General features: G+C 48.3%; 1 protein-coding gene across 1 annotated transcript in view; it reads right to left on the bottom strand.

Annotated features, from left to right (window-relative positions):
- Positions 1-4,388, bottom strand: part of Rap2a (RAP2A, member of RAS oncogene family) — a 26,841-nt gene extending 22,453 nt beyond the window's left edge. Inside the window, exon 1 of the mRNA XM_028771669.1 lies at positions 4,051-4,388. Coding sequence (XP_028627502.1) covers positions 4,051-4,364 — 314 coding nt within the window. The 5' untranslated portion in view covers positions 4,365-4,388. The remainder of the gene's footprint in view (positions 1-4,050) is intronic.
- Positions 4,389-9,721: the final 5,333 nt, after the last annotated feature.

Below are 9,721 nucleotides of genomic sequence, written 5' to 3'. Positions count from 1 at the left end.
GAGAGGGAGAGGGAGAGGGAGAGGGAGAGGGAGAGGGAGAGGGAGAGGGAGAGGGAGAGGGAGAGGGAGAGGGAGAGGGAGAGGGAGGGAAAAGAAGAGGGAGGGAGGCAGGAGGAACAGGAATGGAGAAGTACTTTCCATCTATGCATCAGGGTCTGAGCTCAGAACCCAACAGCCTAAGTAAAAGGCACAGCAGCACACTCTATGAACAAGTATTTGAGACACAGGAGGAGTCCCAGGCTTGCTGTTTAGCCAGATCATCAAGTTTCAGGTTCAGTAAGACTCTGTCTCAAAAACTAAGGTAGCATGCTCAAGAGAGGGGTTGGGGTTAAGAGCACTTGCAGGAGAACTGAGTTTGAGTCCCAGCACCAACACGGCCTCTTGCCCTCTCTTCACCTCCAAGGTATATGTGTGGTACACATGTGCTTTTGTAGGCAAACATTCATACACATAAAATAAAAAATAAATACATCTTTTTAAAAAAGAGGTAGATGGGTGTGGTGGTTTGAATAAGACCGTCCCCACAGGCTCAGATATTTGACTGCTTAGTCACCAGGGAGTGCCACAATTTGAGAAGGATCAGAAGGATTAGGAGGTGTGGCCTTGTTGGAAGAAGTGTTATCCCTGGGCTTTGAGGTTTCCTAAGCCCATGCCAGGTTCAGGCTGCCTCCCTCTGCCTGTGGATGAGGCTATAGCTCTCAACTATCTCTCCAGTGCCACGCCTGTCACCGTGCTCCCCACTATGATGATAATGGGTAAGTGTCCGAAGCAGCAAGCAAGTCCCCTATTAAATGCTTTCTTTATAGTTGCCTCTGTCACGGTGTCTCTTCACAATAGCCTAGTGACCAAGGCAGTGGCTCAGTGGGCAGAGGTGCCTGTCACATAAGTCTGTCTACCCACAAACAGGGAGACGGTCAAGTTGCCCTCTGACCTTCACATGTGTATCACAGTACATGTGTCACGACCACCACACACATAGACATAATAATGAAAAATGTTTTTAAAAAATGAGGCTCAGAGCAAATGAATAAGGCAAGCCAACCTTTGGCCTCTACATGAATGCGTGCACAAGTATGCATGCATGTACACATACCTAACTCAAAAAGAGATAAGGCCCCATTTTAATATTTTAAAAAATGAAACACTCTAGACCGTGTCAATCCCATGAAAATCTCCATTTCTGTTGCCACGTGTGTTACATGTTCATTTTCCTGCCCATAAGATCTCCCCAAAGGGAAGTTACTCGACAAAACCAACAAAATATTTTCCCAGGACTACTTTACATGGCTCTTCCATCCCACTGTTTGTTACAGGCAAGGAATTTCAAACTGTGATTACAAATATGAATTATTTCCTCTAAAGCTGCAATCATGTGTCATGGGTAAAATCAACACAGGTCAGAGGGACACACCTGAAGAGCGACAGAAAGGACTCTGCGCCATTTCTGCGCACCAGTGACTTTATGGGCACCCTCGTATGCATGGCAGCATGTCATCCTCATGACACTGGGAGGGAATGCCACGTCCCCTTTCACAGAAAAGGAAACTCAGGCCTGTAAAATAAGCAAGTACTTCCCTAAACCACATACATCCAAAAGCTACAATGCCTACTATGGTACCTATGGCAACCAAGCACTTGGATAATGTTGGGTAAGTCATAACAGACTTCGAAGATATAGCATAGCAAAGTAAAGTATCTGAATGTGTTTAATACTGAGTGGCATATTAAAATGACAATACTTTATAGTTAGTTGGTTGAAGAAATGCATTATTAGCTGACAGCCATGTCTGTGTATAGGAGGCTGTATGGATTCGGAGATCTTAAAAATTCTCTCCATCAATGATTGGTCACGGGTAAGGTATCAAGCCACAGCATTTCAGTTATGCCAACTGCACTACGGCACTTTAAATAACCCCCAAAACTCTTATATGTCATACGTAAAGCAGACAGCTGACACACAATAAGCAGAAGATGGAATTACTCGATACTTCCTATGGCAACTGGCTCGTTAGGGAACTGGTCCCCCAGAGAGTAGAAGATGCTCTAATGTGAAAGCCACATGTTACTATCTTAACTGAGAGGAGTTAAGTGCCCCCCCACCCCACCTTCAGGTCAGAGTAAGCCTTATACACTGCTGTTCAACGTGAATAACCTACAGTCACCCTCTCTCTACTTAGACTTAAGCTCGTAAGATACTATGGACCTGGAAGGCGACTGATGAACTTAGTTAGACTGAGGTACAGAAAACAGGACATGGAAGTAGGAGCCCAAGCTGGACGTGGGCTCTTTAATCTCAGCACCCCATTGGCAAGGCAGGAGAATCTCGGTGGATTTGAGGTCAGCCTGGTATACATGGCGAGTTCCAGGACAGGCAGGTCAACATAGAGAACCTGTCTCAAAAAAAAAAAAAAAAAAAAAAAAAAAGTGGGGCCTGAGAGGCTCTCAGGACACAGTGTTTACCCCACAGGAAAACGCTGCTCAGTTCAGCTCAGCTCACCACTGCTCTCCAAGAGCTGTGACTAGTGAGTCTGGGTGAGGAGACTCTCAGTCTGTGTCCTGCAGGGTTGAGGGGCCCACAAACTGCTCTAGTAAACAGATGCAGAAATGTGAGCCACACAAAGCCACCAGAAACAACAACATGATGGGGCCCACCCCGACGGAGACGTGTGGGCATGAACTGGGGTGTGAAGGTGGGGCAGCTGGGGCACTTATATCGTTATCTGTAAACAGCTTCGAGACAAACGGTATGACCGCCCCCACATGTGTGTACCACACAGGAAACACATTTCTAAAAAATAACTCTAGAGAAGGTAACCCTACCAGAGTCACCAACTTTGGGAAGAGATTATAAAAATATACACTGCTCTGTAATTTGGGATTTAACACAGAATATAGAAATTTCTAGTTTGGCTGTTAACATGCATACTCAAGTGGCTGGAAGCAGGCAATGAGGAGAGGGCATTTCCTTTGACCTCTGTACAGGGTTAAAAACCCACTACTTGTAAGGAATTTTTGAATATTCCCTGAATACAAATAACTTGCTCTGGGCTCTGAAGTGTATAAACCCCAAATGACTGATAAATGTGATTGTTCCTACTTAGACCTTCAATGGTGACTTCAAATGGTGACTTCTACAGGTAGAATAATCCTGGAAGATTGTCAGTAGTATTAGTTTGTAAGGACCAGAAAAGAAAATGTTTCCAAAACTCTGTAATAACATCTTAGACTTTCAATATTTAAAAGGTTAAAGGAAAAATACATGGCATCACCTTAAGAGAAAAAAAACATTGAAAGCATTCAGGTTACCAGCCACATGCAAAATTCATTCTTTGAACAGTTTACATCAGGAAAAAGCTTGCTTGTTTCATTTTTTTTTTTTGCATTAACTTTAAATTAACTGATACACAAGCCACAGCTCATGCTAAACTTCTGTTTGGTTTCCAAGAATAGCTTCCTTCCTTTTTTTGAGGGGGGTGGGAAGGCTAGCTTTTAAGAGAGAAAGAGAACTGAAGCTGCAGGCTTTCAATGTAAATGTCACAAGCGTGCTTCTATGTGCCAAGCCTACTGAATGCTGCGTGGTTTTCAAATTATTTGCCTACGTCTTTAAAGTTTTGCACTAATCCATTTCTGCCAACTTCCTGGCAACATTTAATCTTTTCTGAGAAGAGAAAGGTCCCCTTAACTAGTGTTGACACTGTCACAGGATATGTATGTGCAAATTGTGGCTGTCAAACCTCTTAAGGGTGCATTTAAGCGCGCGCTCACTCTGCACAGGCGTGCCTACACTTAGACAGCTCCCCTTTCCCTGGCGCCCACCTACTCATCCCTTCTCTCCTTGCAAGTTTGAAACTTTGTTTTCTCTGGGGTCCAGAAGAAGCGCCACCAATGTCCTAGAGACAAAGGGCTGAGCTAGGGGTTAACGGGACGCCCAATTTTACTTGTGAAACAAAGCCCGCAAATCTGAACCCCGGGAGGAGGTGGTGCCGCCCGGGCGAGCCAGGGACCGAGATCGCCGCAGCCACCGAGCCCCGTGTGCCCCGCTCTGCTCACCGCTTCACGCGGATGATCTGGTCCCGCATGGGCTTGATGTCCTGGAAGCTCTGCTGGTTAACCAGGCTGTAGACCAGGATGAAGCCCTGGCCGTTCTTGATGTACAGGTCCCGCATGGACGCGAACTGCTCGGTGCCCGCCGTGTCCAGGATCTCCAGCACGGAAGGCGACGAGTCCACCTCGATCTCCTTGCGGTAGAAGTCTTCGATGGTGGGGTCGTATTTCTCAATGAAGGTGCCGGTCACGAACTGCACGGTCAGGGCGGATTTGCCTACCCCGCCCGAGCCCAGCACCACCACTTTGTACTCGCGCATCGTCCCTGCGCGGCCGCCGCCGCCGCCGCCGCCCGCGACATAGACCTGCGCCCGCGCGCCGCGCCCCGACCCCGCGGCCCCGCCGCCCTTACGAACACGCCGGCTCACGGCCGCGGCAGCGCCCCGGGCGCCAGCGGCGGGGCTGCAGCTGAGCAAGCCACGCGCGGCCCTGCGAGCCGGCCAAGCCGGAGGACGATGCAGCCTCGAGGTCGCCGGCAGCAACAGAGCTCGAGACCGAGCCGGAGCCGCCCGAACCGCGGGCCCGCAATGCCGCCCGCCCCGCCCCTCGCGCCTCCACGCCCAGCTCCCGCCGCCGCTGCTGCCGCCGCCGCTTCCCCAGCGCAGGAGCGCGCGCCCCAGCCCAGCCGCAGCGCTGCCCGGGGCGGAGCCAGCCTGGTAGGCGGGGTATAGATAAAGCCCCGCCTCTCGCGCCGTCGCCTAGCGACCGTCCCCGCGCTCCAGCGAGGACCAGCTTCCGCGACCGCCCGCAATACCCAACCCTACGGGCCTCCTTACTGCGTCTGCGCGCTCCCCTCCGCCCGAAGGTGGGCAACGTCAGACTCCCACGCTCAGGGTTTGCGGGAGCTGACTGTAGAGGGGCCGTGGGCACAGGAAGCCGTGCGCACCGTGTTTGGGACCATCACGACGGGTCGGCCTGTGGCCGACATCACTCAGCCTGGCAGCCTTCGGAGAGCTTTGGCTTTATCTCGTTACACGTAATGACGTGTGCCTTAAGGGCCGCTGCCATAAGTTACACAAGCAAATCGAGGCTTGGCTAGTCGGCGGCGCCCAGCCTACACGCAAACCCGGTCTGCGCCCGATGACGTCACCAATCCGCCCTCTAGTCCCGCCCTCCTCGGGTCTGACGTAAGCCAAGCTCCTCCCCCGCGCCGGTAGACAGCCACGGGCGCCTGGAAAACCTGGAGCGTGGATCCGCCAGCCACTGTCAGGAGACCCCAGAACACCTCAGCAACAGCCTGCGGGGGTGTCTGTGCGGAAGCTCGGGTTCACCGCACCCAATCAACTCGCGAGTTTGGATTCTAGACTACCACTCCTGACCAATGAGAAGGCGTCTCATCTTGCTAACCAATCAGTGTAAGACCTGGTAGTAGACTGCGCCAACTCCCTTCCCGGGCCTGGGGGTGGGCGTTTTCGCTCGCACACGCTCTGATAACCAATCGTAAGCCAGCTGAGGATGACGTAGGGCTAGACGGAGCCAATCAAACCCTTCCCGGTGCTCTGCCTCTCAGGTCGGAGGTATGGAGACAGTGCAGGGCTGCCGGGGAGCTGGGAGGGGCGGGGTTGGAGCGCCCCACTCCCTGGTGTTCTGGCACAGGAGCAGGTTGCGTTGGCAGACGAGAGGGATGAATTCTGTTCTAACGTCGTCTCCGTGGCGTTCTGCCTGGAGATGGGCATGGAAGTGGTGGCAGTGGATGCGGGCTGGATCGTGGGCTGAATCGAGAAAACAGGGACTTTTGTCTTCAGGGTGAGAAATTTTCCGGTCCCTCAGGAAACATCTATCTGGCAGCAGTTGCTGTGGTCCTCTGTTCCTGCCTCCTAAAATGTATATTTTCTACCCCCGTCGTAAGCCAGCATATCTTTGGCCCCCGAATCTTCGTCATACACTCCCAGCCATAATCGCAAATATATGAAAAGTTACACCCTCCAACCTGCAATAACTGGTCATTGTATATATCGTCATTAAGCCATGCCCTTGAAATGACAACTCTGGCCATTACTGCCTCACATTTTTCAGAAGGCTGTATTTTTTTTTTCAGTTCTGTCAGAGCTTAGTGTACCCCTCCACTGTTCTGATTTCCCACAAGGTCATTGTAGAGTGGATTTCAGTCTGGGTTCCTCTAACAGCGGGACATTCTTTTGCCATCTTTTCGGTCACTTGTCAAAGTACAAAAGTGTATTCTGATATAGGAGTCCCCAACTGCCTATTGTTTCTGAACATTAAGGAGAATTCTATATGCTTGAATTACCCAGCTACGATGTAACTGCAAGTTTTTATTTAAACAATTTAGAGCAAGTACCTTGTCAAATTGAGAACGTCAACTACCATCTCTCCTTGCTTCATATCCATGGACGCTTGGTTCCAGGACGCCTCCCGAGCCAAAAACCTGCAAATTCTCAAATCCCGTATATGAAGTGGCATATTTGGACTTAGCCTACACACACTCTTGTATATTTCAGTTCTCTCTAGATTCCTTGTAATGCCTAATATACTGTAAATGTTAGGCTAGCGGTTATGATGCAGTCTCTGCGGGGAATGAATCATAACAAACCTACATGCTCAGTACAGTACAGCATCCCCCAATATTTTTGAATTACTGCTGTTTGGATGCATGGATTCAGAAGGCTGCCGATACAGTTCAGGTCAGTCGTTACTTCTCAATCATGTACTATGAAGGTTTGAGAACTTGAAACTTAGAGACTAGGCAGTGAAGAAACTGTAGGAGGCCGCATCAGGAATGTTTCCTGGGAGTAGAAACTGAAGAGGATCTGCTCTCTCATTCTAAGCTACTCATATAAGGAAGTGAACTAAAGCTGAGGGAGCTTTCCCGCGTGCTTCACATCTGAATGACTTCGACAGCGATGTTTCAAGAAGCTGGTACAGGTAGTCAATAGCTGGATCTTAGAAGTCTAGTTTTCTGTAAGGCTAGTAGGCTTGGTTGAGATTACTTCGCTCCATAGCAGCTACAGTTTTCTGAGGAAAAGCAGACTGCTTCCGGTACAATTCAAACTATGTGTATGGATGATAGCATTCTCGGGTATCATGGGGATTGAATAGAGCCTAGAAGCATCACATTTTCTTTGTGGATATGACAACCTGCATTGGTCGCTTTTCTCGCTGCTGTCGCCAAATACTTGACAAAAGCAACTTCAAGGTGATGTGTTTATAAAAAGAGAGGAGGGTTATGTTCTATGGGGGTGTGGTGAGTTATGGGGGAAGGGGATGTCTCAGCAGGCCCATGCTGAGGCATCCCTTCCCCATGAGGGACCAGCCACACGCTGGTATAGCATAGAATAGAGTTTGTTCAGGGCATGGGGAGGAGAGTTAAGAGGGTAGTAGAGGGAGAGGGGGAGGGGGAGAGAGAGAGAGAGAGAGAGAGAGAGAGAGAGAGAGAGAGAGAGAGAGGAGTAAAGAAGAGGAGACTGGCCATGAGCATGTGGTGGGAGTGGGGAGGGCAGTCCCTTTTATAGTGAGTCAGGCCTACCTGGCCAATGCCAGGTAACTATAGGGTGGAGCTTAGACAGAATGCTAACATTCCTGATACCAACAAAAGGAGGAAAAGCTTATTTTCACCCATGCCTCACGGGATAGAGTCCATTGTGATTGGAATGGTTTGGCAATAGGTGGCTAGCTTCCTGTGGCTGGGGTTGGGGGTGTTCACTCTGATGCTCTGGAAGAAGGAAGTTCTGAATCTCAGTTCTCTTTCCCTTTTTATCAATCCAGTACCCTAGCTGGTGGGATGGCAGAAATACATTCAAGGTTGTTCTTCCCTGCCTGCAGCCAATCCTCTGGAAAATCCCTCCCAGACATGCCCCAGAGTGCCCCACTGTGTTCTGGGTGCTTTCTAATCCTGTCTAGTTGGCAACTGAAAGTAATTATCACATAGTCTATCTATGCATTCTCTAGTACATAGTCTGTCTATACACTGTCTAGTACATAGTCTGTGCATTGTCTAGTAGTATATACACTGTCTAGTACATTGTCTGTGCACTGTCTACTACATACTCTATGTATGCACTGTCTAGTTCATATTCTATCTATGTACTGTCCAGTACACAGTCTATCCATGCACTGTCTAGCACACAGTCTATCTATCTGTGCACTGTCTAGTACACAGTCTATCTAGTACTATGTGGAGCTGAAAATCTAGATAGGGCAGTGATTTGTGGTATGAGCTTGTCTTAGGATTTTGGATCCAGGACTTAAGCAAGTCTTTTTGTGATTCCTAGTTCCCCCAGAGTTAGGAGACTGTCAAAGTGCACATAATAAAGATTGTCACAAAGTTGGATCACTAGTCACATCACCTAGCATTTCTGTCTTTTCTCCCTGACATTTCATCAGCCTTTCTGCATTTCCATGAGGTGTAAAGATGGCAGCCTATGGTGTGGCATCTGTAGTTCATCTGTTTCCCATTCTGATGGGCCTCAGTTTTTCTGCTTATGAAAGTAGTTGTTTGGTTTTTTGTTTTGCTACCAACATGCAAAACAAAACCTATAAGCAAGAATATATTTTGTTTCCTGTTATGGCTTGGATGAAGATAGTCCTGGTTTGTGGTGGCATATAGAGCATTGCTTAAAAGGACAGTTGCTATAATAAGGATGTCAGGGTAGAATGTGGTGGTGTATAGCTCTAATCCCAGTTACCAGGATTTCTAAGCACAAAAGTGTTCAAAATTCAAGGTTGCCTAGGCTACATGGAGTTCAAGGACAGGCTGGGAAACTTAGCAAGGCCTGTTTATAAACTAAGATCAAAAAGGTTTGACGATATGGCTTCTTGGTGGGATATCTGCTTCGCATGCAATGTAAAAGGCTGAGGTTCAATCCAAGTACAAGAATAAAATCAAATTAAAGATTTGGGTGAAATATTGGTGTCTATATCCTGGTCTTAATTCTGTTCATGTCTATGTCTATGTAAGCCCTATTCCAACTGTGATTCCAGAAGCTTAAGTCTTCATGTGTTTGTGGGAAAGACAAAAGAAAAATGTGGCAAGAAAGTCAGTTTGGCTTCAGACATATGAACCTGTGTCACAGTGGAGACTGAGCACTGACCACTGTCACCACAGGGTCCCTTTGGCTTTAGAAGTGTGTTGCTGGGAGAAAAGAGGAGAAAAATAAAAACTTAATTTCTCTTCTCCCCGCTGGATCTGAAGGGAGATCTCTCACCTATATCCAGATACCCTCAACTGTCACACTTGTGTTACCATGGAAACCCAGCCAGCTCCTTTCTTTCTGTAAAAATGTTGAAAAGGGTGGAATGAAATGGAAATGTATTTTCTGACTTTGTGAGTCCAGCAAGAAGCAAATGAGCACAGAATTTAATACAGACAAGCCTAACAGACCCTGTGCCTTGACCAGTGTTTCCTGCTCTTTATGGCTCTTCTCCCTCCCCACTAAACCTGGTGTCTCTTGGATCCTAAATGAAAGGCCACCAAGCTTCTAGGACATACCGCTGGTGATTACAAAGGGGATGGGGAACTATCTAGGCCTCTGAGCCTTCGCACAGCTGAGGCAAATCTGCATTTAACTCAAAGCATTTAACTGAGACTAGCTTACAGTTGAGAGGTTTAGTCCATGACCCATTATTGTCATGGCAGGAAGCATGGCAGCATGCAGGCAGA

Source organism: Grammomys surdaster, unplaced genomic scaffold (assembly GCF_004785775.1).
Source record: "Grammomys surdaster isolate TR1022 unplaced genomic scaffold, NIH_TR_1.0 65, whole genome shotgun sequence".
NCBI lineage: Eukaryota > Metazoa > Chordata > Mammalia > Rodentia > Muridae > Grammomys > Grammomys surdaster.
The sequence above is the reverse complement of the archived record's forward strand: the minus strand, read 5'-3'. Positions and strand labels throughout refer to the sequence as shown.